This window comes from Nesoenas mayeri (genome assembly GCF_963082525.1).
Source record: "Nesoenas mayeri genome assembly, chromosome: 20".
Lineage (NCBI taxonomy): Eukaryota > Metazoa > Chordata > Aves > Columbiformes > Columbidae > Nesoenas > Nesoenas mayeri.
This window is the reverse complement of record NC_137569.1, coordinates 4,155,613-4,183,450: the sequence shown is the minus strand read 5'-3', so window position 1 is coordinate 4,183,450 and position 27,838 is coordinate 4,155,613. Positions and strand designations below refer to the sequence as shown.

At 42.5% G+C, this 27,838-nt stretch overlaps 1 protein-coding gene across 1 annotated transcript in view; it reads left to right on the top strand.

The window, feature by feature from the left end:
• Positions 1 to 27,838, top strand: part of TAOK1 (TAO kinase 1) — a 62,894-nt gene that overhangs the window by 17,502 nt on the left and 17,554 nt on the right. The window contains exons 2-11 of the mRNA XM_080357031.1: positions 9,074 to 9,300; positions 13,226 to 13,297; positions 16,708 to 16,809; positions 18,051 to 18,096; positions 18,988 to 19,084; positions 19,871 to 19,984; positions 20,728 to 20,819; positions 23,349 to 23,442; positions 24,850 to 24,931; positions 26,890 to 27,057. Coding sequence (XP_080213157.1) covers positions 9,169 to 9,300; positions 13,226 to 13,297; positions 16,708 to 16,809; positions 18,051 to 18,096; positions 18,988 to 19,084; positions 19,871 to 19,984; positions 20,728 to 20,819; positions 23,349 to 23,442; positions 24,850 to 24,931; positions 26,890 to 27,057 — 999 coding nt within the window. The 5' untranslated portion in view covers positions 9,074 to 9,168. The remainder of the gene's footprint in view (positions 1 to 9,073; positions 9,301 to 13,225; positions 13,298 to 16,707; positions 16,810 to 18,050; positions 18,097 to 18,987; positions 19,085 to 19,870; positions 19,985 to 20,727; positions 20,820 to 23,348; positions 23,443 to 24,849; positions 24,932 to 26,889; positions 27,058 to 27,838) is intronic.

Below are 27,838 nucleotides of genomic sequence, written 5' to 3'. Positions count from 1 at the left end.
TTTAAACACCAACGTTTGTATCACTCTGGCTCAGTACCTTGCAGTAATTTCTGCAGATTAATTTTGCTCTTTATAGCTCGTTCGGTTGAATTCCTTCACTCTGTTACATAGATGCTCCTCTTATGTCTTATGGACTCTCCTTGTGGTCTTGGAGTCCAAGTACCTGACATGACCTTCTTAGGATTTGGAACTCTGACACCTTTTCAAGCTTAGCTTGTCTTCTCGGGCATTGATGACTTCTTATGTCTGAAGCCTTTTTGTACTGTACTTTCATTTTATTGCTAGATATGAGTGAAGAAAAATAGCCGGGAGCAGACCATGGCAGAGATTTCGTTAATGTATTGTCAGAAATTCTATATTTTCCTAATTGATTCATGTCATTTGTTTTGTTTTGTTTTACAAGTCTGTCATTGTATAACTATGCAGTTATTTTCATTGAGCTGTCTGCACAAGACTCAGCTCCGAGTTCTGTTTAGTTTACGAGTAGGTATGTGCTTGATCATTCTTTACTTTTTTGAGCTTTCATCTCCTGCCTTCTTGTTCGCTCACCTTAGTTTTTGAGGTTCCTATGTACTTTCTGATACTGTCAGCTGCCCTCACTAAGACTTGTCATGTTCCTTTCCCTCCTGTTCCAGATCTTAAATGCAAATATTATGCAGGTTCTGCACAGTACCCGTGGTCGCTCTGGTTGCAAAGGCCTTTTCCCTTGCTGAAAACATGTAATTATGTATCTGACCTCTTGCTTTTTTTCAGTTTCGTATCAGTATTTCAGCTCAGGGTTCAGAGGTGATGTTTCTGTTCTCCACCTATGACTAATTAATACTCATACTAATTTTGTATACAAGACTGCCCACTTCTTTTTTAATATCCTTTTGAGTCGTTCTGTTATTTTAATGACACATAGTCTAGTGCATAAATGTTTGACTTGTTAGTTCTTGGTGTATCGCAGTCACTGAGTGATTAGCATGTTACTTCCACTAATTATTCGTTCAATTAATTCTCCAGTTTGGCTGCAGCCCTTGTGAGGAGCTTCTGTGGAGCAGCAGCTGTTGGAAGGAGACAGTTGTGACAAAAGCAAATGTCACTGGAGCTACGTCAGACTCAGGGCAGCTACTTACTCATCTCCATAGGTCAGCGGTGTTTAATGTATGAGTTTATTGAAGGACCAGCTTTCTTGATGTACGATCTGTGACAGCACCATGTGTTACACCTGCTCATTGGCTTTGTGCTGCTCCCCGTGGCTTTTTCCAGCGCGGCAGTGGAGCAGGCTGGGTGACCTCCCAGGGCTTCTTGCTGTCACACCTTGGCTTCTAACATTATTCCCACACTGGCTTTCACTTGGGTTTTTCCATTTGTATTTGACTTTATTTTCTACCTTAGGTTCTTCCTACCAGCTTCAGTTTCACCAGGTTCACTTGCTCAAATAAGAGTCTGAGCTGTGGCCTGGGGAGGATGGGACATGTTGGGCTGGACATGCATCCTTGTGTCCTCCTGCACCCCAGTGAATTCAGTTCCAAGCTCAATTTCAACATATTTATTTTCCAACTTATCGGACATAAAGGCTTTCAATAGTTCCTTTCAGACCACCTTTCTAAAACTGTGTGATACCACTACTTTTTAATTACTTTTTTTTTCTCAAGAGTAATTATCTATATTGTGAGTTTAGTAGCTTATTTCTGAGTTATTTCTGCTTAATCTAAAATAGCTAATTTGCTTATGCCTACTATATTTATTATTCTGGGCTAAAATTGCTTAGGGGTCAAGAAAAGGGTTTTTTAGACTCAAGTCCCATTAGGGTATCTGACTAATATTTTTAGGTTTTTTTGCTGGGCAGCAGGAGTTTCCCAGTATTTTGGCCTCTAGACTTAATTGACTCATCAGCTGGCTGCTTATTAACCTCTTCCTGGCCCGTGTGCTGCCAGCACAGCGTGTCCTGCACTGGAATTGTCACAGCGTACGCTCTATAGTCCCAAAGTTGAAGGTGATTTAGTCACAGAATGTGCATTAATGCCGTGCTTCACATAGTAAAGGAAAAGACTTGGCAACAACTATGAACTTAATTAATTGCAAAAGAAGGGGGACAGAAGATTTCATTTTTTCCAGTTGCCTTCCTCATAGCTTTGCTAGCCTAAGGAATTACTAAATTTAGAGCTGACCTTCTTAATAAATGTACCAGAACTATCACAAGCGAAGACATTCAGGAGATGTTAGCGTTGAATATGGCAGGGAACGGTTCGCGCTTCTTGAATGTTCATGATGTTGGTCTTTGAGAAGTGAATGCGGGCTGTTCTTCAGCTGTTCTGTAGGTCTAACTGTTGATTCCATGGGATGTTTTGTTTAAAGTAGGAGAAAAATATACAGGATGCATCTTGGCATTAATATTTCTTTTAGGTGCATCAGTAATGTCTTTTATTTGTGTGATGTGGTAGACTGAGTGGTAAATTTGGTGTTTCTCAAGTGATATTGCAAAAGTTGCTGGTTAACAAAACTAGTATTTTCAGGAGTACTGTTAGCATTGCGTATATTAATGTTTGTTTATAACCGGCATATGTAACTTGTCAAAATATATTTAGTTTGCTCAGAATATCTGTCTTTTACACGGACTTTATCTTTTCCACTACTTGGAAAACGGTGAAGATGGGAGAAATAATCAGAAATACAGAAAACTGTTTCCTTTAAGTGGCAAGCACAGGATTATTATTGCACTGTTGGCTTTACTGCTGATGTGGATCAGCCTAACAAACATTTACACCCAGCCCAACCCAGAAACACAGATCCTGGGCTTGTCAACGGGGGTTTGGGAAACATTGCTTTGCGACCCTTTTGCTGGTGGCGTTCCTGGAAAGCAAACAGCCGGCAGAGCGGCTCGGGGGCATCAGAAGGTGCGCTGGGGTGAGTAATTCCGAGAGTTGGTGATGGACATTTTAGTGTCAGAATCTTGAGAGGAAATCAAAGTAAGCCACGCAGTCTGCAAGTGCATGTATAGGAAATGCAAGCAGTACTCTCACATAAAAGTGTCTTCCTAAGGCTATTCTGTGAAGAAGTAGAATACAAGAGAAAATACAGGTGGAGAAGCAGAGAAAGAAAGAAAAAAATATCTGCAAAGAGATTTTTTCCAGGGTAGAACCATTCCTCAAAGACCGTTTTAAAAGACATTGAAAAAGGAATCTTACTGGAGTGGTAGAGTTGCGCTTTGTCAGGTGAAGAAGAATTTACCAGCTTGGGGAAGAAAAGCCTGTTTGAACAGAGGTTCTGCCACAATTCACCACAATATGCAGGTGCAGATTTATCTTATACTTCTAGTCTATTCCTTCTAGAAATACACAGAGGAGGGAATGTGAAAGATACAAAGGGGGACAGCATTTGATGACCATTCTCTTGTGAACTGCTGCAGGGGGATCTCTGTTGTCACACAGCTCTACACGGAACTGGGGACCACACAAAGTGCTCTGTGCTGGCACAGCGCAAGGTATGGAGGGTCCAGCATGTCTCTGAGATCTCCCCCGCTTCAGGCTTTGGCAGCAGAAGGGGCTCCTGCCTCAGGGACCGGCCACTCTTGGTTTTCCCTTCCCCTGGGGATGGCAGAAAGCAGAGAAGCATCTCGCGGACAGAAGCTCGAGGCTGAAAAGCAACGTAGAAAAGAGCAACACCTCCATGGGGCTTTCCACGGTCTGCAGTTACCTTCCACAATCCACTTTCTCAGCCCATTCCAGGTGTCTTTGTTCTTGTGGCTGGCATTGTTTCAGGATGGTTTCCTTTTTTTAATCACTTTTGTGACAGCGCTTTGGGTTTTTTTTTCTTAATATTAAGCGTGTTTTAACAGTGTCTTGTAGAACGCAATTCATCCACACCTCCCTTTTCCTTCATGACAGTTTGTCCTAGTGGATCCAGTGGGGAGAACAAGTGTACAAAAAAGAGTCATTTTAAGATCATTAAGGCAAGCTTGATACTTTGTCAGCGTTTTTTAATCGCAGTTGTAGCTCACTAGTAAGTGGTAAAACGAAGTTAGCAGGATCCCACGGGAGATGGTCCCCAAGTGCCTTTTTGCCCCTTTTTCAGGGCACAGAAGCAGCTAAATGCCACTTGCTGAATCTCCAGGTTTTTCTTATTTCATTCCTGGAATATTTTTTCCCCCCTTAATTACCACTCTAGGAAGATTTCCAAACTGCAGAAGTAGGAGGAGAAAGAGTAACGTGTTGTTAGCTTGGTGGGAGAAGCTTACCCAAGTACGCGAGTGGTCTGTGGTATGTGCTTTCGTATGAATCGAGTGACTAAAATTGCCGTTCATTCCGAGAGGCTTGGAGATGCCAGTCGACTTTCCATTGTGATAGTCACCTAGAATACAACTGTCTCGGTACCATCTGCCGCGGTGTAATTGAGCACGGACGGGAAGCGGATTTTTAGCTGTCGGAGGAAACCGTCGCCTTCTGCTGCGAGCGGAGTCACTCGCGTTCCCGTGTGCGATGCGAGACTTGCTCGGCTACTGTCAGGAGAGGGAAAAAGAGTCAACTAGGTGGGCCAGAGCCTGGGTTAAGAGAGGTTTTAAGAAACGTCCGCAACACTTGGTGGGTTACCAGGGCATTTTTTTGAAGTTGAATATGTTGATTCCTCAAAACTTCATTTGTACAGATGAAGTGCTCTGCTTTTTAATGCTGGTTATCTACAAGTAAACCTATACAGTGATTGTCACATTTTGGTTTCTACAAACTTTTGAACCGTCTTAAGGAACTACAGATGCTTTGATGCACTTTTGTTTAGTGTAACCTAATACCTTCTGGTCACCGTCACGGTCAGTGGGTTGCTCTGGATGTGAACTTGAGAAATAACGCAATGGATAGGTGGAAATCTCAGCTTTGCAGGGAAGGTTAAGTACACTACTACATGAAAACGGTTGTCGATGACACTGACAGCCATCAGATATTTTACTGTGGACAGATTTTAATTTCTCTGAGGTCTCTGGAGGATAAGGCTTAAATATACACTTTAAATATGGCAGCTGAGCATTAGGAGCTTTGCTCGTTGTGCTCTGCAGGATCCCGGGGTTGTTAGTCACAGGGCTGGGTCCTCCTGGAGCCGCAGGTGACAGGGCAGGGAGGCACAAAACTGCGGAGAATCAGGTCCTGCCCCGTCCTCATCCTCAGCTTCCTCCTGTCAGTGGTTTGGGGTGTGTTCACTGAGTACAGCCGTCATTACAGGGACTGAGTGATTGACTCACAGACTTTTGTGGATGAGGTTTCTACTAACTGGTAGTTGTTCAGATGAAAGTAATTTGATAGAACGTTTTGGCCTGGAATCGGTGTAATTTACGCTATTAAATCGTAGCCACTAACTAAAAGTAGTTAGTTAGCCTACTACGTGGAAATGGTTGGTGCAGTCTTGTGCTTTGGTCATTCCCTGGTGTATTTTGAATCTTTTTCATATTCCTACATCACCTCGCAGGTCTAAGTACCAGTAGTTGTATTTATGCAATTGATCTAGTTACCGGTAGTTCTATTTATGCAATGCAATATTCTCGTTCTGTATGAGTGACAGCTAGGAAAAACGGTGGCTTTTATTTTCTCTAATTTTAGCAGCCCGCAGGGTGGTTTGTAGGTAGGCCACGTGTTCACCCAGCGGATACGGGCACAGCAGGGGGTGACGTGTCCCCTTCACAGGGTCTGTCCCTTGGCCGCAACCAGGATCCGGCCACCCAATGGAGCTGAGGTGAGGTGACCAGTCCCATCCTCTGGGAGCGATGGTGTTTAACAGTATAGCCCCACCGAGCCAAAAACACCTGTAGCAACTCTATTGGCGGAAGAATGTAAGATACCAAGTGCAACTTGACCCTAATTTAGAAAACCAGCTGCCTGCTGGTATATGATTTAATTTTCCATGCAGTTTAATTGCAGAGGTTTTTTTATAATCTTAACTCGTCTGCATTTTTAACACATTTAAAATAATGCAATAAGGACATTGAATGCCGCTTTTCCTGACTTCACTTCCATTTCCCCAAAGCGTTGAGGTGTCGTTATTGTGAGGCAGGAGGCAGAACATCTTGGCCATGCGTGTTGTCTGGGTGAAACGACAACTGAAGGAATGGAATATTGTAGCATCCATCAAAAATGGGAGCACTTTTTAAAGCGAGACTGTGTATAGCTTTCTTATGGATGGAATTTACATTAATGCTTTTTATTGTTCCATCTAAGCAGATCGAATGATAAGCATAGTGTCACATACATATTTGTGACTGTTCTGTTAAATAGGTTTTAATACTTAATGTTTTTACTCTTGTACATTTCAAAGCAGCAATTAATTCTAAGAGTACAGATAATTAGATTTGCCTCGATGCTCTCAGGATTGGAGGGGAAAAGGCTGTGTTTGCAGGTGTATCACAGCAGATGAGCTCTGCTCCCATGTGCTGTTCGCAGCACCCACTCGCGTTCCACTCCGTGTTGTCAATGAGCCTGGTAAGACTTTTAGCAGCGGTAAAAAGCGTTGTTTGTTGGTGACATTGCAGAGCCGTGCTCCGAAATGACGCCAGGAGCACGTCTGGTGGCTGGTTTGGCATCGGGGGGTAGGTGGGGAGGGGGAAAAGCCGCAATCCGTGTGAGCTGTGCGCGGGTTCCTCCTCGGCGCGGCTCTGGCACGCAGGCTCGCTCCAGCCACACGTGACGCTGGGCCATATTAGCAGGTTTATCCAAGCCGAGCCCCTCTGACTAACAGATGTAGGGAAAAGGGCATTCTGGGATTGCAGCAGTTGCTTTGGAACAACAATGTCCTTTTTGTAAGAATCTGATGCTTCTTAAAAGATGGAACATGACATCATTACCGTCGATCCAAGAAACATTCCTTCAATAATACTGAGTGTGCTCTGGTTATCAGCTCCCTTCCCCCAGCTCCTTTCTCGCGCTTTTCTGACTGATGCTTTTTGTCTATTGTTTCGTTGGGGGCTGTAAATGTGAAACAGTTGTTTTTCAGTGTTATGTGCTTGTTAGAGCTGGAATCAAGTGGAATATTGTTGGCTTATTTGAAAGAAAAGAAAGAAAAATAACAAAAATCCCCAACTTTTCTTCCAGTCTTCATAACCATAGCATGCTGCAGGTACAGGCTGAATTGGAGCTAATTATTTCCCTTCCCACACGGTGTTAGTTACTGCGTTATGCAACGGAAGGTGGAGATATCGCAGTCGTGTTCTGTGCATCTCGGCTCCGTTGGTAGCTGGTGTGTCGTGCGCTTGTGCTTTGGAGGCTCCTGCAATGATCCTGCATCGATACAAAATGTGTGTGTACGTGCTCACGAGTGCAGTACAGCACTTGTGAGTAGCTGTGTGTTTTCTCTAGGTACATATATATGTTTTTATATTGGGTCCACCACTGAGATTTGAATGTCATTTTCTCCTTAGCCTCTGAGAGCGGGCTATCATGGAAATACATCTTAGGTTGCATTATAAATCTTTCTGAATGCCACCTGCTTAGAGGAAAGCTCTTGAAAATGCTGGATTTCGCTTCCCTGTGTTCTCTCTCCCACACGTGTCTCCAGCAGAGAAACTGGAGGCTCTTGCAGGCTTCACCGCCAGGTACGTCCTGGCTGCCTCTCGCACCATCGCGCTCTCCTCGCAGAGATGTTGTCTGGAGTCAGGAGGAGCAGGCGGTCGGGAGCTGTGCAGAGGGCACCACTGAGCAGAAACATGCGGGAGGATCCTTCTCCATTCTTGCAGGAATTGCTCCGCCGGGAGGGGAAAACAAATGGTCCATTGATGGCCTAGAGGCTTGGAGAAAGGTGGAGTTTATAGTGTCCACAAAAGGAGGAGACATGGACAGGGACAGGGCCTTCTGATACGTTGGTTAAACTCAGGTTTATCGTGTTTTTTTTCTTGATTATGAAGATGTAAAACTATCATTTTAAAGTTGGGATAAGAAGTATGAATTAAAAAAGCACTAGTCTTGACCAGACAAGCATTTTCGGAAAGAAGTGAGCTGTGTGATTAGCTGTTTGCCAGCAACACAGAATTGTTTTTACTGGTGACAATTTGCAGGGGATTGAGAGGAAATCCCAATACGCAGGCTCTTCCTTTATGAGGACAAAAAAAAAGTGTGTTTTAATTGTAATAGTGGTTTGGCTTCACCTGTTGTAAAGATTCAGTAAGATTTTAGCACAACTCAGAATACTTTTATTCTGGATAGATTCCAAGACACACTTGGAGTAAATGAAAGCAAAATGCACAGTGCACAAAGAAAAGATTTTATATGTTCCCTGTGGCTGAAGTTGCAGGTTCCTCTGAAGAAAGTGTTTGCCAATGGGCTACTGTAGAAGGTGTATCAAGTGTTGTTGCAATTACAATGTATGTTCGCCTCTGCTTGAGCAGAATAGGAGGACTTGCGTCTTGTGTGGAAGTGGGTTCTGGATGCTGTTCCTCTAAAGAAGGGGGTTGCAAAATAAAACTCTGAAGAGCAGGCAATTTAAGGTAGAAATCGTGAATTTAGATAAGAGAAGCAAACAAAAAGGACCATGAGTTATTTACTTGTGGACAGAGAAGTTTTAGAAAGGTTTCTGCGTGCGTGCTGAAATAAGTTGATCGCTGGCTGCTTCTTAACTTCTGTACAGTTGCAGAAGAATAAGGTACTGAGCTGAATTTAAAAGGTGTAGAGATTGGTAAATGGCAGTGGGGGTTTGTACACCGCATGTGTACCGTGTATCTTCTCTTGCAAAGATCATTTTATATATATATATATATATATATATACACACATGCAATTGTGTGTTCCGCTTTGCAAAGTCCGAACGACACTCTTCAGAGGAAGGTATAAAGGTCAAATGGGCTCACTGGTGCCAAACGGGTTATCACTGCAGGTCAGAGAGGTTCTGCTGACCGCTCCGCACGGAATGGGGCTCATTCAGCGCCTCAGTTTTGGTTTGTGTTCTGTAGCAATGCTTGGCTGCGGTCACAGCGGGACTGTGACATTATCCCAGCAGACAGGTTGTGTCGCTTCACACAACAGAGATCCTCGCTCTGGAGGAAGGGGAAGCTGTAGCTTTGTTTCTAGCTCTTTGAGAAGAGGATAATCAGTGAAGGATTGCAATCTTTTTCTTGCAGTAATCCATGCTGAAGAGGCTCCATTCATACAGATGAACCAAGGGTTGAGGCAGCACTTTAAACCCAGATAGTCGGTCGGCTCTCTGCCCAGCAGGATGCCATCAACCAGCCGAGCGGGCAGCCTGAAGGACCCAGAAATCGCAGAGCTCTTCTTCAAAGAAGATCCAGAAAAGCTCTTCACAGATCTCCGAGAGATTGGCCATGGAAGCTTCGGAGCAGTTTATTTTGTAAGTAGTTCCATGACTTCTGAATTTTAGCTGTGTCTCTTTTCACCTTTAAACAGTGGCCATAGGCTTTTTTGAGCATGTTGAGGAATGGAAACTGCTGTGAATCTTTTAATATGCTTTTTGGGGCAGAAGCATTTTCTGTGTGTCTGTACAGTCTCTGTCCATTCACAGAGTTGCACTATCTGCAAGGTGTTTGCATGCAAACTGAAAAGAAAGATTGGAAATGTGGCCCTTGCCTACTGCTTTTAGGTGCATCATTATGCTGCAAGCAGGGATTTATCTGCAAATTAGAACATGGGTTTCTGCTCCATCAGTTCTGACTGGCAATGCAGTTCTCTTGGTCTGATGGTCTCCTTATCATCTCTGGTCCCTTGGGAGAAATTGAGTTCTCTCCCTTCCTGCATACCCCCAGGCTCCCTTAAAGCCATTCTTTGTGTTTGACACCTCAGTGTTGGTGCTTTTGTTGTCATTTGTCCTGTCACATCCTTCCCCACTGCAGGCAAGAACCCCAGTATTCATCTGCATAAAACTTACCCGATACGAACATCTGGACAGCAGGATTTTCCCATCCCAGCGCTGGGATGTCTCTGGTAACCGAAGTGCAAACTGCGAGACCTTCATTAAAAAACCATTTTCATCAGAAAACCTTTTCACGTTTATAATTATAGGAGGTGTGGCCAAACCTGCCAATTTTTCTCCAGAAAACCATTTGTGTCAGTATTTTATGAGATGCCTATTCATTGTTAATAATTGCAGCAGACCACGTTGGGAACCTTCCAGCACAAATTTAATGCAGCACAGATGAACTAATTAGGAAAAGCTTCTTAATTTTGTTCCCTGCTTAAAACAACGAGCCTCCACTGTCTGGGAACAGATCTGGGGGAGGACGTGTTTTCTAACGCGATTTACTCACCTGCGGCCTTTACTTCATCTCATTTACTCACTTTGGTTAAAGAGTTGGGTATAAAAGGAGGGAACTGACAAATCTTCCCAGATGCCATCAAGAAGCTGCCCCGTGGCACTTGCAGACTGCCTGAATTTGTAGTTGCCATGAGGGCAGATTGCCTGTTACCAGCTCCTTCTGCAAGCAGATCAAAAGTAAGAGGTCATTCATTTCTAGGCCATTCTTTTTATTTTTCCATGCCATTCTTTTTATTTTTCCATGCCATTTTCCACTACCGATTCATTATACGTTGATGTTTATCCACTAAAGAGTGTGATTATTTGATGGTGTTTGGATTGTGCTGTTTTGACAGCAAGTACGTCCAATTTGGCACTTGCAAAAATACAAGAGTAAGCAGCACATTGCACTGTTCCAGCCCATTTGGGGGCTTTATTTTTGTCAAGTAACAGAGAGTTTCCAACAAAGAAGATACCCTGTTGCTATTTCTGTGTTACGAAGTTTTAACCTCTAAGTTTTGTGTTGTATTATGGTGTGGTTTTACTAGTAGCAGGTCTAAGATCTTGAGTCTAAAACTGTTTCATGTAATGTACTCAAAACCTCCAACAAGCCCAAAAGATGAGAAAGGCAACATGGAGAGAGAAATTTAACGTAAATTAAATAAGCGCAAAACGCTGAGGTAGAGGAGTGTACGTCTTGTGTCATTTATTCTTCTGTAAAGCTAGGGGAAAATCTTCACTTTCTCAAGATTTTGATTCTGCTCATGCAAACAATTAAACTTTCTCTAATCAATGTAATATTGGATTGGAGTTAATAACTGCTTAAAAGCACGTTGCCAAAGCTGGTGACATACCCCACCTTTGCTTTGCTCATAGCGCTGCTGCAGTTACTCTGGTCACCAGATGCTGACCCTTTGTGTGAAGTTTGCAGAGGAAAGCTGGGTATATCAGTGTAAATATTTGCCATAAACGAGCCTCGTTCATTTAGATGGTTTAGGGTAGCTGGCCTCGTAACATCCTCATGGCTTTTGTCTGGGAACCGTCTTCTTTCAATTATTCAAGATCACGAGGAAACTAAACAAGCAAATGAAACGCTGTGATTTTTTGCGTTCATGGGGTGTCAGGTGAGATGGTTCTTTCGCAGCCCCACGGCATCGGAGGGTGCTCGCTGGGGTTTTCTCACACACGGCACCCCCACCACCTGGCTGCTTTCATTGTGTACAGCCTAGGCCAAAAATGTTGATGATAAATAGATGTGGGAGTCATTAACGAGTAGAAAAAGCCATATATTCTTCAAATTTCCCCCTGCCTTTTTATAAATGCAGTTTAGTCTTTCGCTGTTAGTTATATTTACTTTTTAGTGATGATCCCAAGAAGGGGTGATATACTTAGCCAGTTATCATGTAATGTAAATTCAATAAGAGTGTTCACTCTTACCTCTTTCTTTGTTAGATCCTGCAGTGGCAGAAAGTTTGTATTTTGTTGTTTGTGAGTTTTTTTGGTTGTTTTGTTTTTCATTTCATAATTGACATGAATTCTGCTGGTTCACCTCATGGTTTTAGTTTCTTAGAAACTGCAAGTCTGGCACCTCTGAATCACTTTGATATTATCCTTACCCAGCTCTGCAGTGTAATAATAGCTTTGGTTTGACACAGGAAACCTGCTGCACTGAACGCTGCAGATGGAGCTGAGGAATAACCCACTCGCTTTTGTTAGAGCTGCGTTCCTTCTGCTCTACTCTAGTCTTTTGCTGGCCTGTTTTATTGCAATTCTTCACTGATTTTGAATGTTTTGGAGATTGGCTCTAATTAGTAAAGATTTACAAGGTAGAATTTTATTCTTCCTTTTTTGTCTCAAAACCCCAAAAATAGTCATCGTCCCCAACCTCAGTGGTGCTGCGGTATCAGTGAGACGGTAGGAAGGATTCTCTCAAACAGAAAGAAAACTAAAAATAGTATTGGTTCAATCTTATCATAACTGGTTGAAATAAAGACTGACAGGGAATTCTGGGAATCTCTTTTTAATGAACAACAGAATTAAAACACAACTGAAAAACCTTTTTACAAAAGGCAGAGTCCCGGTACTTCATTAATCCATGTTCTGATAGGCTGTGCTTGATCATCCAAATATATTAAAAATCAGCGTTTTCATCAGTCATCAGTGAATGCTGCGATGCACGTTATTTTGATTTATATCCTTTGACTTTGTATCCGAGTTGGTGATTCTTATCAGAGAGACTCAGAGGTCTTTTCCTCCACCACACCCCTGTGCTGCCGAAATCCTTAGGAGAGATGCTGGGTCTTGATGGAGCATCTTTCCTGGGGGGTCAATGAGCCCTCGGTTCGATGCTGAATGAAACAAAACTTCTTGTCTAGTCTTACCTTGAACTGTTGCTGTCAGAAGCCAGGAAGTGTGAAAAACTACCTACACTTGTTGTGCAGTGTAAATAATCATATTATTTGGACTGAGAAAGTGAAAATCTGAACGGGAATGTGAAGACGAGTCCCTTAGGTCGCTGCCATCTCTGTATCATCTGCTTTCCTTGAAAACACAGCAGGTGATTTGTGGGAACGCTGTGGAGTAAACTGCCCATGTCTGGAGTTGTATCTCCTGTGCATCCTGTGGCATCTTCGCTTTGTGTTTGGGATGGAACAAAGGGGTTTGGTTGGAATGGACCTGGGCATGGAGAGAAGTCAATGTAGGGAAAAGTCTGTTCCCCTTGAATCAGAGCTGCTTTTATAAGCTGTGATTTTCAGTTTAAAACTGACGGCATTCCGCTCCTGCAGAGCCTTACTGAACGCCGAGCGTGAAAAGTTGTCGTACCTTGTCTCGCAAACAGGAGGTGATCTTGAACTTCAGGAAGAAATGTCTAATAGACGTGGGAGTCAGACCCCTTGGAAGATATTAACTCTCTGTGAAAGTTACAGGAGAAAGATTTTTTTCATTGCTTCATTGTATGTTTGATTTACATCTTCTGGGAAATCATGATCTGAAGAAACTAATGCGTCGTGTTTTCATGTTCCAGGCACGTGATGTGCGCACCAATGAAGTGGTGGCCATCAAGAAAATGTCATATAGTGGGAAGCAGTCCAATGAGGTATGTAGAACGTGTTGCATATTAAATCTTGACCATTGCAAATACTTGCTCTATGGGATGATTTAAATTAACCTGGGTTACAGCAGGAGAAATTTTCCTCTAACTATAAAGGTGAATGAGGGGACTGTGTAAACAAAACAAATTGGTTTATTGTTCACAGTGTATTTCTACCTAAGCTGCTCCTGGAAAAGATGAGTGGGACTCATTGCTTCTGGGCACAAAGGGCTCTTTTATGGTACCACATAAATGTGTAGAGAGCAGAAAATAAAATTTAAAATGGTAGGTTTGTATGTTAGAATGTCTTGTTGCCCTTAAACTTCCAATTCTAAATACCTTTTAAAATAACCATGTTGCTTAGTGGGCAAAGGAATAATAGCAGTGGATGCGGTAGTGAAAGACTGAGAGGGAATCTTGCTGATAAAAGTCGTAAGGCAGAATGAATCCTCCTTTGGACCGACTGTGCTGATGAGGAGCTAAAACAGAAGCAAAGCAGCAGCGAATGAATGAGTGTGAAAATCTGAACAGCGGCATAATTACGGCAGAGCTGCCGGAGCGGGGGATTAAGGCAGCCTTTGCAGAGAGGTCTGTAAAAGTAGGCCGCTGAGATTTAAATGTTAAGTGTTTTCATGGCCACCCCAGATGTGTGGTTTTTCCCTAGGACGCTTAACAGAGATAATTGATTTTATACTTCAAATGTTTAAGTGCTAATACAGCTTCTTGAGAAGCCCACCGTGACACGGACAGCCGAGCCAGTGTTATTTCTGGTAAACGACATCCGTCAAATCGCGGCATGATTTTTCAACAGAAGTATTTATTGTAACCGTGTTGTTCAAGGCACTTACGGGTCCCTCCCTCCGTTCTCTATATTCCAGTCTCAGGAGCAGTCCTGCTCCGATGAGTTGGACTAACAGCTCGCTGCTTTCTGCGCCTGTTGTGTATTGATCACGGCCACTGCCGGGAGCTGAACCGTTCCTTCCATTCTGTGTCTGTGTGGGAGGTAGAGGTGGCAGTGTCTCTCCAGCAGCCCTCAATTCCCGCTTCATAGTTAAATTTGCGATGCGTGTTTCTATTTTGTCACTGCGGTGACTTGTTTAACTGTGTACTGAAGAAAGAATAATTTGTACTTACTACTTGTCCTACTGTTTTAATTACTGTGAGCTATAAATACGCTATTCACATGAATGAAACAAACTGTGCATGCTTCAGAAATAGCTTTTGTTTGTCTTCAATGCGTATGTTTCTTTATTTTAAAGAAACTAATAAGACCAGGATTAAAACACTTTCTATTTTACTTCTATATTTATTTGTTTTGTTCAGAAGTTTGCTGGAGTTGCGCTCTAGCCTATGTAAAGAAAGTTGATTAAGGGCATTCTGGTATCGTTTATATTTACTTTGGTTTCGTAATAAGATTTTACCACTGGTGGGACCAATTATTCTCTAAAATAAGGACATCTTTAATTCTAAAAATAAGTTTAAAACCTTTGAAATATGTAGTACTGTGCTCTTAATGGGATCTCGGGGCTTTTTTTTTTGCACAGGAAATCATGAATATGTCTGACTAATATATCACCTCTCTCTTCCCAACATAGAAGTTTAGCACAGTGCTTTCTTGGTTTGGCTTTTATTGGTTAGTACCTCAGCACCTTTGAGGCTGAAGGTAACAGGCAAACGAGTCGTTCTTGTCCTGGGATGCAGGTGTCGGTGTGAGAGTTTATGTTGGTGAAGCTGCATTTGTGCCGTTCTCACAAAGTCTCTGGTGTTGGGAAATGCTCAGGCAGCTGCCTCGCTTGCATCTGCCATGTTCCCTGCTTTAATTTGCTCCTCTAACCATAACATTTTCATTGTGGAGGATCTGGGTTTTGTACATGTTTTCCAAAGCACTTGGATATGTGGGACCTCTGTCACAATCACAGAATCAACTGGGTTGGAAAAGACCTCGGAGATCATCCAGTCCAACCCTTGGTCCAACTCTAGTCCATTCACTAGATCATGGCACTAAGTGCCATGTCCAATCTCAGTTTAAAAACCTCCAGGGCCGGTGAGTCCAGCACCTCCCTGGGCAGCCATTCCAGTGCCTGACCACTCTCTCTGCACAGAATTGCTTTCTAATCTCCAGCCTAAATTTCCCCTGGCAGAGTTGAAGCCCATGGCCCCTTGTCCTATTGCTGATGCCTGGGAGAAGAGACCAATGCCCACCTGGCTAGAACTGCCCTTCAGGTAGTTCTAGAGAGTGATGAGCTCACTGCCCTTGTCCTGCTGACCATGTTCTTTTGGATACGGGACAGGATACCATTGGCCTTCTTGGCCACCTGGGCACACTGTTGGCTCATGTTGAGCTTCCTGTCAATTAGTCCCCCCAGGTCCCTTTCTGCCTGACTGCTCTCCAGCCACTCTGTGCCCAGCCTGGAGCGCTGCAGGGGGTTGTTGTGGCCAAAGTGCAGGACCCACCACTTGGCCTTGTTGAACTTCATCCCATTGGAATGGGCCCATTTTTCCAGTCTATCCAGATCCCTCTGCAGAGCCCTCCTGCCTTCCAGCAGGTCAACACTCTCTCCCAACCTGGTGTCATCAGCAAATTTGCTGATGATGGTCTCAGTCCCCTCATCTAAACCATCAATAAAGATGTTCAACAGAGCTGGACCCAACACTGACCCAGCAAATGGGAGGATTTGGTGTTTTCGTCCAAGGGGAGGAATGGCAGTGTCTAGGCATGCGTTAGAAAATGACATTTTGGCCTCTCCTGTACTTTAAAGTTGCAGTGACAGAGCTCCCCTTATTATAAACTTGAGGTTGGTTTTATCTTCTTATTCTTTTACTCCTTCAGAACCATGCCCTTATCTAATAGGTGACTCATTTTAAGTCAGTCCTTGTAGAGACTAAACTAGTAATGGGGAATCATTATGAAGAATGTAGTCAGATGTTTGGCGGCTGATAAACGGAGCGTCATCCAGTGTAATATAGTTACTAGTAGGGATAGGTCTGTATGTCTACAGGAGTTAAGTGGGAGACAGCTGATCTAGCCGAAGGGCTCTTATCCTCCGCATCTCTTTCAGGTTGGGATGTATGTTTGATTTGACAACAGAAATGGTATCCCTTAAAAAAGGATTGCTACTTTTTTCAGGATTTGCTCAGATATTAAGTGTTTACCAGTATATCCTATGCATAGACATCAAGTATTACATTGATGAAAGATCCTTAGACTCTTCCCATACAGCTTAATTGATCAGCTTCTTCTATTGTGGATCCTTTGAGGAGTTAAGCAGTGAACATCATGGTATTGATGTAAATTTATTTTGATTTGGGACCTTAAGATGATTTTGCCTGTTAAATAATTAAATGACATACTAAATTAACAACCGAAAAAAGGTAACAGTTCTATAACTTCTTTCTATTCCTTTTATTTTCTACAGAAATGGCAGGATATTATTAAGGAAGTCAAGTTCCTCCAAAGAATAAAACACCCTAACAGTATAGAATACAAAGGCTGCTATTTGCGGGAGCATACAGCATGGGTAAGCATCTGCTGCGCTCTGCGGTTCTCTTGCTGTGGTTAAGGACACTTCAAAATATCTCCAGCTGTTTTCAAGAGGCACCTGAACACTCACACAGACTCAGATGAGCAAAGCCAAGGATCTTACAGATGCTCGGCAACCCGAGTGTAGGTTTGGGAAACAAGATTTAGGGAATTGGGTTTAGTGATTGGGTTGTTGTTCTTGAGTATTTAGCTTGACGGACTGAGTGTTTGAAATAAATAGTAGTGGCGGAATCCAGCAAATTTATCCGTCGCTTTTCTCGCTGTAAGGAAAGGTGAGAATTTAACAACGTGTTTGTTGAGTAGTAACTGTAGAGTAGTCACTGAGTAGTAACAATTCAGTACTTCACAGGTTAACGGAATGTGTTCCAGAAGCAAGTGTTCAGTTGTACTTTAATGCAATAGGTTAGAATTCCTACCGATAAATGTAATTAAAGTATGTTTTGAGTCATTACTATTTCTATTATTTACCTAAATTCTTCCGTTGTATATTGTTTACTACTGTTGTTATTTCTGTCTGTGTGTGTGTGTGTTCAGGCAACAAAACCAACTAGCTGGTTTTATCTCTGGCTGTCATCTCCTAATTAATTTATTACATTTGATTTAAACAAAATAAACCCCAAACCTCCCAAGCTAAATTGGGTTTATTTGACTTTTTGTGCATAAAAACATGTGTGTAGGAATAGACGTGATTGTCTATGAAGAGAAAGCATTTCATCAAACAAAAAGTGGGATGTACGCATCTCATTGGCAAAGTTTATGTAGCACAATATACAAAAGAAATCATATTGTTGAAGTAATAGTTTAATTTGTAAGTACTACTGTTCATGTATTAGCTTCAGTAAATCTGTAGGACAAAGTTTTAGTGTCTTTTTTATTTTTGAAATCTCACTGGGACAAAATCTTAAGTAAATCCTGAAATAGCCCTTTGATAAGCTTGTTAAATGCAGTTTAACATTCCTGTTAAGTACGTGCATATAAAATTAGGTAGGTGATACAACACATAACTGGTTAGGAAGGTGCATTTGCCTGCCTTACAAGTTCGTTGCTTGTTGCTGTGCTAATTCCAGTGGGAGCTGAGCTGTCCCTGTGGGCCGGGTCAGGGTGACAGGGATCGGAGGGGGCTGCATTGTGTGCACCAATGGTCATTTCTAGATAGCAATCTAGAAAACGTGCATTCTAGAGATCTTCTAACAACTATTTTGATTTCTTCCCCTACAGCTCGTTATGGAATATTGTTTAGGATCAGCATCAGACTTACTAGAAGGTATGTCACGCACGTTTATTTGATTGCAAGTCAGAAGTGTAGTACTGAAGTAGGAGGGTACGGCATCACAGATTGTCCCTGAGTATATAGTTTTATTTGGCCGCAGAGTGTGTGCGAACAGTTGCGTTTTTCCAAACTCTTGCATGTCTGTAGCGGTTTTTCTATAGAATATCGGCTTTCTCAGGTGCCTACTTTCTCCTTGGTTCCTATTATTTTAAAGTTGTCAGTCAGCTGTTGATTTTCTTCTGAGTTTTAGGTTCTTCTGTCATGACAGTTCAAGATTTATTTCTGAAAACGCTGGCTGTTGATCCTAATGCTTACCAACAACTGTAGACCTGTGGGCTAAAATAGAGTTTTCCTTTATGAGGTCTTCAGTTAAATGGTCATTTTTCTATCAGGCTTCTTGAAGTGAACTTTCTTTGAAGATGTATGTGTGGGCAGCGAGTTGTTAATCTCCTTTCCTTGCCAGAAGCGTTTCGGGACAAAAGGCCAGAGAGTCATCTGTATTGCTGCAGTTTATTTATTCATGTGTGAATTGTCGTGAAGTTCTAGGGTTTGTAATTTAGCTTCATTAAAGAAAAATTGAATATTGAGTCTCAAATAGGTATTTGGGAGAATGGCCACAGAACTGGCAGGAATGCAGTTTATGGTTGGAAAGTAGTCTCTTTTGGATAGTAAATAGCTGCCGTTTTACAGTCAGAAGATTACATCTCGTTATAGAATGTACTCTACGCTGTGAAACTATTCTTATGTTGGCTTCTCATACCAAACCTAGTAAAAAAGAAGTTTTAGTGTTTTCTATCTGTTTACATTGTTAACACTATGCACTTGCATGCTGAAAACTGCCTTGTTTTGTTTAATATTGAATTTCAAATAAATTCTTTCCTTAAGTTCATAAAAAGCCATTGCAAGAAGTGGAAATAGCAGCAATTACCCATGGTGCTCTCCAGGGATTAGCATACTTGCATTCTCACAATATGATCCATAGGTAAGTGGTTATACTTCTGTTGTCTCACATGCTTACAGGTAATTTACTTGTTGATTGTATCTCCTTCATCCCGAAGTTGATATTTGCAAGCAGAGATTTTCTTTTCGCAGTGTCTGGATGCTCCCAAACTAGTGATTTAAAGCAGTCACATACTAGCAAGTTATGTATCTCCTTGTGCACTATCTCTTAGAGCTGGTGTTCATAATTTCTCTAGAATTGCTTTGAATCTGCTCAGCTTTTCAGTAATTGACACCACACTGGTTGTTCGGTGGAGCAGGGAATAGCCAAGCAGGCTGAGTTCACTGAATAGAGTGTAGCAGCTGCAGGGCAGAGATTGCTGGGGAGGGGGGCAGCGCTAATGCTTGAAAAATGAGTTTTACATGAACATACGTGTTGAGAAACACACGGTAAGCACGGGATGCAAGTGATCTTTGTGTTTGAAGTACCTGCTGCGTTTCAGTAGGATGAAGGGTTTGAATAGTTACGTTACTAGGACTTTCTGAAGAAGGTTTTATAAAGGACATAGCTGGTTTAGAAGGTTTTACTGCGCTGCATATGAAGCTTATCCAGGTGTGATATGTTAAGCTGATTTTTAAGACAAACTAGATTCTAAGATCAAGAGCCACGTTAAGCTATTAACCTAAAGGTTAAAGCTTTTGTATTTGGAGAAAATGTGGGTATTCTGCAGCTTGAACATGTGTGAACTGGTGTGTTTTGTAGTCAGTCCTATAGAAGGTTTTCTTTTTTCAGAGAGGAATAATACTGACATTTGTATTCTATAACCAGAGATATCAAGGCAGGAAACATCCTGCTGACAGAGCCAGGACAGGTGAAACTTGCTGACTTCGGGTCTGCTTCCATAGCATCTCCTGCCAACTCATTTGTGGGGACGCCATATTGGTAAGCCAAGCGTTTCACACATTTCTGGCTTTGTGAAGTAAAAGGATCATTTATTGGGTATTTAAGGTGCTTGGGCTTTATTGGAGCTAGCTTTGTAATCTTCCGGTTGCGGTAGCGATAAAATGTACTTTGCAAAAAAAGATTAAATAGTAATTAGGCTCTGACTTCAAGAAACTATGAACCCTTGTTCGCAAAAAGTAATAAAAATATTTTGTCGTTTTAATTTACCTCACTTTAACTGGTCGATTAAATCATCTGTAATATATTTTAATCACTCCTCCCAGTGGTTTTAACAATTCTTATGTTCTCACCGCGTCTGGTTGTTGAAATAACTGAAGTGTTTTTTCTTTCATAGGAAAAGCCAGGTTCATTGAACAAAACCCTTTGCAGATCCCTTGTATGCTTTTGATCTCTTACACCTAATCTGTGGTGTTTACACAACTGCATGCTATAATTATTTCACCAGAGGTGGCCAACCAGCTAAATGGTTGGAAATGCGGGAGGGCGAGAAGGTGATGCTGCTGTAACCTAAAGATGCAGGAGAAATGCGTGGCCTCTGTACGCTCGTACTAGAGAGGGAGCCTGGGCTTTGTTCCCCGTGTCCCGTGTTCATGCCTCATACCATGGGGAATGATTCGTTCACGGTAGCTGAAGTCAGCAAACCAGCCTGTTTCCTTGAAATACTGATGATGATAATGTGTTCCGTGGCCCAGAATTTTATGAGCACCGATTTCCTTTTCTAGGATGGCCCCAGAAGTGATTTTAGCCATGGATGAAGGGCAGTATGATGGCAAAGTAGATGTTTGGTCTCTTGGAATTACCTGTATTGAGTTAGGTAAGTTATTTTCTTTGAGAATTTATAAAACGGAGTTATTTAATCCCTAGAACTTATTAACCTGCATTACAGTGCAGAAGATCTATGCTTCCTTCCTTGTCTGGGTTTCTCTGGGACTTGCATTTTAGAGGAAAGAGCTAAATGTGCTCTCTAGAATTCAAGCCAAGTCTCCAATTTGATGTTTATTGAACTGGTGTTTTCATTACCCAAAGAAAAAGAGTTATATAGACAAAGGAAATAGCCCAGCTACTTCACTAAAGGTGTTCGTATGGAAGAGGCAGTTAACTTTTGAACTGAAAAACAGTCTATTTGCTGAACCCCTTTAGAAATGAACCATTAAAAGTGCCAGTGTGAAAAATATATTTAGTATTATAAGTTTAGATTGTTTGCATGAAAACTTAAGGTATATTAACAACTCCTGCAGCAGTGACGTTTGGGATAAGCGGACAGCTTCAAAGCTGTATTCAGTGTTTGTTGTCTCTTGTGAATAGATTTAGCTGGAAAATATCTTTTTTTTAAAAAAAAAAAAGGTAGGGAATAATCCAGTTTTGAAGCGGTAACCTGTAAATCGAACACAAGAGAAACAATAGCATTGCCATTACAATGGACTCCTTAAAGCAGGATATCAATTTTAAAGGGCTGCGTTTGTATGGCATTCTATTTAAATTGAACGTGTAGTGTTTTCTTGGAACACAAATACACCTTGTGAAGCACAGCGCTGCTCAGGCGTGAGTCAGACCCAGCTCTGTGAAAGCACAGCGCTCTAAGTTTGTCTCGGGCCGTCTCGCTGCGCCCGGGTCCATCCTGCCCTCCTTGTCACATCCCATCGCCCCGGGCAGCCCGAGCTCTCAGGAACACACTAATCCATGCCAACCGCACAGTTTAGCTAAAAACACCGTCTGGCATTCCAAACTGTCAACTTCATTTTCTTCCAGGACGTGAAATAGATTCTTCAGAGCAGAGATTTTCTTTTGGGGGGGTGGGTTACCCATATAAAGCCAAGTCGAAGGGGTGTGACTGTCATGACAGAACCCCGCTCCGAGCACAGTGAGGAGACTTGGCCGGCTGCAGGAATGCGGTGAGCTCATGGCCACCACACCCCCGGGCGCCTTCCCTTTTTGCAAGATGAAGCGTTTAGGCTTCATCTACGGCTTCTAGCGTCGGTGGGAGGTGAGACTAGGTCAGGGCGGTAGAGCGTTGTAGGCTGGGTCGGTGCGGTTATCTCATTTGTGTTGGTTTGAATAAGCATGGGAAGAAAGCAGGAAAAATGAGGTGTCTGCTAGGCTTCCCAAATTATCACTTAGTCTTGGAAGTGGCCTCATTGAGGGCTCAGTTTCACCGTTTCCTCAAGGTTTCTGTTTTATTCAGGTTGAGTTAAGAGGAAAAAAAAGCTACGGAGAACAGTCAGTTGAAGTAGTTTAAGGGGTCAGTTAAAATAGTTTAATGGATAATCAGTCTGATCCTCGATAGCAGCAGCTAGTTATCTGCCAGATTAGAGAAGGTAAAGTGCCACATTTGAGGAAAGGCTTAACTCCTCAATTTATCCGTTCTGAGGAATTTGTAGGGCTTAGTCCATCCTGTGATAGCCATGAGTGTGACCCATGATCTCTGCGTAGCTTACTGCTTCTATTCGACTCAAAATTGAAAAGCAGAATGAGAAAATAGCAATATTGTTTGTTTGTTTGGGTTTTGCTGTTTGTGGGTTTGTTTTTGTTCGTGTGGGGTTTTTTGTTGTTGGTTTTGAATTCTTTTCAGGATGAAAGTTTTCTGTTGCATTTTCACTTGTGTAGGAACATCCTTGTGGCCTGACCAGCTTCTCCAGAGTGTTTATGGCAAGGCTGAGCTTCATAGGTTCACCCCATAAACATTCTGATGAAGCTTCAATTTTGTTGTTACAGTGAGATCATATCCTTCCTCATTAAGCTTTCATGCTGTGTCAGTCTATAAGAGTAACACAAGCTTGGAAAAGAGAGAAGAGCCAAGGAGAATGCAACTCTCAAAATAGTCTAAAGAGTTGGCCTGTTCTGACTTCCTGCCCATGTGCTTAGTCAGTTAAGTGCGATTTGCTGGTTGTTGTAATCAGCTTTTTCATCACTGCTGTGCTGCTAGAATTAAATATTTGTTAGCTTTTTAGCAATTGTAGTTTAGAAAAAAAACAAGGAGAGGGGGAAGAGGGGATATGAAATCAAGAATGCTTAGTGGCCAAACACCGAGTACAGAGCTTACTGTTAACTTACTCCTATTTTAGTACATTACAATGAGTCAGAGAACTCAACTATGATAAACCACGTAATTTAAAAGCTTGAGAGGACAAGGCATTTGATCTTCAAAGCGCTTTCATCTTCTGCAATGGTATAGGACACATGCCAACATATCTGTCTGATTGCAGGGTAGGGTTGGTTTGGGGTTCCGTGTTCAGGCAATAGTGATTCTGCTGATGTGGTTTTCTTTTTAAAGGGATGTAAACTAAAAAAGAGCGAAAACATGAGACTATCTCCCTATATAAAAACTATTTTCTTTTGTGTGTAGCGGAAAGGAAGCCTCCTTTGTTTAATATGAACGCAATGAGTGCCTTATATCACATAGCGCAGAATGAATCCCCTACACTCCAGTCTAATGAATGGTGAGTATTACTGAGGGAGGAATGTTGCAGGGAATTGCTGTAAATGGAGTGCTTTGTCATGCCGAGTTCTTGAAATGGCTGGATTCCTGTTGGGAGGATGTGAGCTGGAAGGTTCCTATTAAGTTCACTATACATTTTATATAGAAAAGTGACCGATTACTAAATATGCATTTTAGACTCTAGAATGTAGTAGAAGCAGAACATCCTGCTGGAAGAGCATCGGATCCTGTAAAAAATTCAGTTCATGGGTCAGTAAACTTTTGAAGCTCCCTTGCTAGCCAAAAATGTGGGGTTTAGTGTTTTTTAATCACAAACCACACTGTCAGTTCCTAAATCCTGTTTTGCTGAAGTGCTGCTTTGCAAGTTGAAGACACTGCTTGTGTGTGGCAAGTGTCGGTGGCATAAACTTCAGAAGAATAAAGCACAGTAGTCAAATGTTGTGCCTCCCAGCCTCAACAACTGGCTTTTGAAACACCAAACACAGTAAATTAATTTCCAAAGTTAAAAACTTCCTGCCTGTGTTTTTCTGAGCCGTAGTCCTCGGCCTCTAGCGTAATACATTGTACCTTATTTTTAGAAATGTTTTCTCCTGCTGAGATTTTTCTGGTCAGCCTGTTTCACACTCTGGTGCTTGACAAAACATTCGACTCATTTTATGTGTTTTTCTGACAAAAAAATGCAATAATTTGATTTACTGAAAAATTGGAGCAGCAGCACCCCCCATTACATGATGGGCCAGGGGGGAACAGTGGAGGAGGAAAGAAATAAACCCCATACAACCGATGCTCTGCTCTTTCGGGGTACAGTCCTGCCCTTCTGAAGACTTGTGTTCAGAGAAGGAAAGGGCAAAATACAGAATTTCAGCTTGCAGAAGGAGAGAAGTTACTAAACAAATGATGGCCTTGCTTGTGACAGATTGCACAATAGGGTAGAGGTTGTGTCTGAGGGGTCAAAGGCATTTCAGGAGTTGTGCGTTGATGGTTTGTGGGTGAAACACCTGGGCACAGAGGTGGGATGGGGCAGGGGCTCTGCCCTTGTGGAGTTTGTGCCGTATAGAGTTGAACGGGATTGATGCTCTCACAGAGATATATGGGTGTCTGTCTTTATGCAGAACTTCCCTTCCTATTGAATTGCCCCAATTTTTGCATTCTTAAGTTGAAACATTTTGTGTGGAAGCTGAAATTAAAGGGATTTACCTACTAGTAGCAGTGGGCTTTGGCTTGACTCGGGATGTCAGAGGCTATGGTGTGAAGTGCTGGATCCGTGTGGTTTCTCCCCACTCTTTCTACCAGCACTGCCCAAATGTCCATGTCTCGATTCCTTAATGAGCTTTGAAAAATAAACTGTGTTGTTAACTCAGATGTTTGTTTGGTTTGTTGTTTTGGTTTTTTTTTCCTCTTGCCACAGGTCTGATTATTTTCGAAACTTCGTAGATTCTTGCCTCCAGAAAATTCCTCAAGACAGGCCTACATCAGAGGAGCTTCTGAAGGTGGGCTTGCTTGTCCCTTTTGTTTTCCACATGCTATTTAAAAGGGTCCGTGCCCTGTGACACTCTTCTATCTCAGCTACCATACTGGGTTACGGTTAACGATGCTCTTTGCCTGTTGCCCCAACACCTTTGAGCTGATGAGGATGCTGAGCAGGTGGTCCCGCTTTACTGCCCCTTTGCAGGGGCTCAGGTGGTCCCCAGGTGACTCTCCAAGCCAGGCTTGTTCTCATCATCAAAGAACCCCAGCGAGTGACACTGAATGACCACCAACTTGTCAGGAGTTTCAGTTTCTTAAGCTCAGTCTATCCTTCTAGTGATTATAATTAATCCTGACAGAGCTGCCATGCCTTAGTTAACAAATACCTTGCGTTACTTCCCACTTTATTCTATGCTATATATACACCCCTAAAGGCTTTTTATCCTCTCCCATCTCCATGTGCTTTACGTGTAGAACTGAAATCCGCTGTTCTAATAGTATCCCTGGGGAAACGGGAGCAGAGGAGAGCAGGTTTTTCCCCCATATTTTTCCTTGACATGAATAAGCCGTCTGCAGTTTTCTCCTGCTTTATTTCTTACCCTTTATTTTCTTCGTTTGTGCTCCTGTATGGTGCAGAGACTTGATTTTCCTTGCTCTCGTCTGGAAACAAAGCCGATGTGGTAGATTGTTGCAAAAAGCTGACGTGTTCCTAAGTGAACACAACTCGCGCAGAAGTTCGGTGGTAGAGCTGCTTTATTGTGTGACTTTGATGGATTTCCTTTGTGGCATCAGGTGGCATTCAGGATTTTGCTAACTTGTCATTCATTCTCTTCACAGTGCTCGTGACATTATTTTTGGGGATTTTTATCCCAGCCATATTTTGTGTTAAACTGCGGTTTTCCAAAATTGGGCATTACTCGGAAATAGATGCTATTATGAAGGTTTTATCGTCAACTTTTTGCATGTTTTTGCTTAAAAGGTTCTGAGGACTTTTGCCTCTTTAAAAACTGTGTATTCAGAAAGCGAACGCAATTATCCAGTAAAGGTTTTGGTGTGGGTGTGTAGTCCTGCCACTTCAGAACTCTGCAGATTGGTTTTATTTTGAGCATTGTACTGCAATTAAAGAGAACATTGATGGAAATTAAACGTTTGTGAATGTATTCCTTCCATGTCTATAGTCTGAAGCAGCTGCACGCCACTTTGCAGGGACAGGTAGGGAATGTGGCATGTTGGAAATGGCAACACAGTTCTCCAAAGGAACAAAATGAAACTAGCGGTGGTGTTAATAATGACTCATGCTTGCACAGCACATTTCATCTGAGGGCTGCAAAAGCTGCTTCTGACATATACAGACAAGACTTGTTTTACCTATTGGCAAAACGTAACCACCTTTGCAGTGAAATGCAGTGAATATCCCCCAAAAAGGCGCGTAACGTGGCTAACGGTGTTAGGACCAGGCTTGAAGGTTCACTATCTGTTTTATGACTTAGAGCTGTATGTCGAATGTTTGACTCTGAAGCTTTTCTAAACAAGCGAATGGCTTTTATAGCAAGAGTATCTCATGAGTTAATTAACATTTGGTTAGAGATACTTAACCAGTCTAACACCTTTAGCATTTATATGTTATTTGTTGCCCTTCCCCCTCTAAACCACAAGTAGATAACGTCTCCAAATATCCCAACACCCAAAGAAGTCTAGGTTTAAACCAAGCCTGTTTTCATGGTACGTGAAATACCATTTCTGGATTGTTTTGGGTTTTGTGGGTTTTTTTACTACTATATTTTTTGATGGATGTTTCCCGTCAGAAGGCAGTTGTTCTGACATCTATCTAGATCGTGAAGTCTAAAAGCAACACCAATGTAAGCTGTGAAGGTGTTGTCCTCCTGTGCCGGGAACAGGGCTAACAAACCCAACTAGAGCTCATAATGTGTCCTCAAAGCATGTGCACAAGAGGTCACTCGCCTGTTTGTGTGTTCTACAGCACATGTTTGTTCTTCGGGAGCGGCCCGAAACAGTGTTAATAGACTTGATTCAGAGAACAAAGGATGCGGTGAGAGAACTGGACAACCTGCAGTACCGTAAGATGAAGAAGCTCCTCTTCCAGGAGGCGCACAATGGCCCTGCAGTCGAAACCCAGGAGGAGGAGGAGGTGAGAGAAACTTTGGATTCCATCACTGAAACAGAGAACGATGCTGTCGTTTAAATAACCCCAGCTCAGATATTGGTAAGACGAAGGAAGGCTGTTCGCACGCCCGGCTGTAAGCTCTGCCTTCCTCCCTGCGCTCGGAATAACGCTACCTCAAGGCATGGACAAGGACAAACAGGGTAGATGCCTCGTGCTGGCAAGAAGCTGTGCCGTAGGTTCACGCTTGGGCTGTCAGCTTCCCGTTCTGTAAATCCCGGCTTGCCTTGCCTGTTTATAAGGCTATGTGAGGGCTGTTTCAGCAACTGCAGTTAACCTCTATTTCGAGCGTATATACAAGGCCCTTGACAGTCTTCTGGTTTTGTCTGGAGAATGTTGTTCTGAGTCTAAGACATAGAAATTTGTACTTGATTTATTTTTTTAAAAAAGTCATCAAGGAAATGAATTGTTCTTTTTTTGGGTCACGTGCTGCAATCACCATGCAGAAATTGAGACTGAATTGCAGTTCTGTCATAGACAGAAAGGCACCATGCGAGGTGCAGGGTCCCAGCTGAGCACTGGGATGATGCTGGTGTCAGAATGGTTTCTGGTGACGCACTGCTGCTGATACGCGATGGAGTTCAGCTTGTTAACAGGCTCGCTGGTGAAAAGAATCTGACATCAGCCAGTTAATCTTGACAAGGTTGATTCCTTTTCTCCCCAGCATCCCACAAGAGAAATGTATTGTGGCAATGCCTGGAGGGTGGGAGCTGCCATGACACGGCGGGTAGATGCCTTTAGAAAGGAA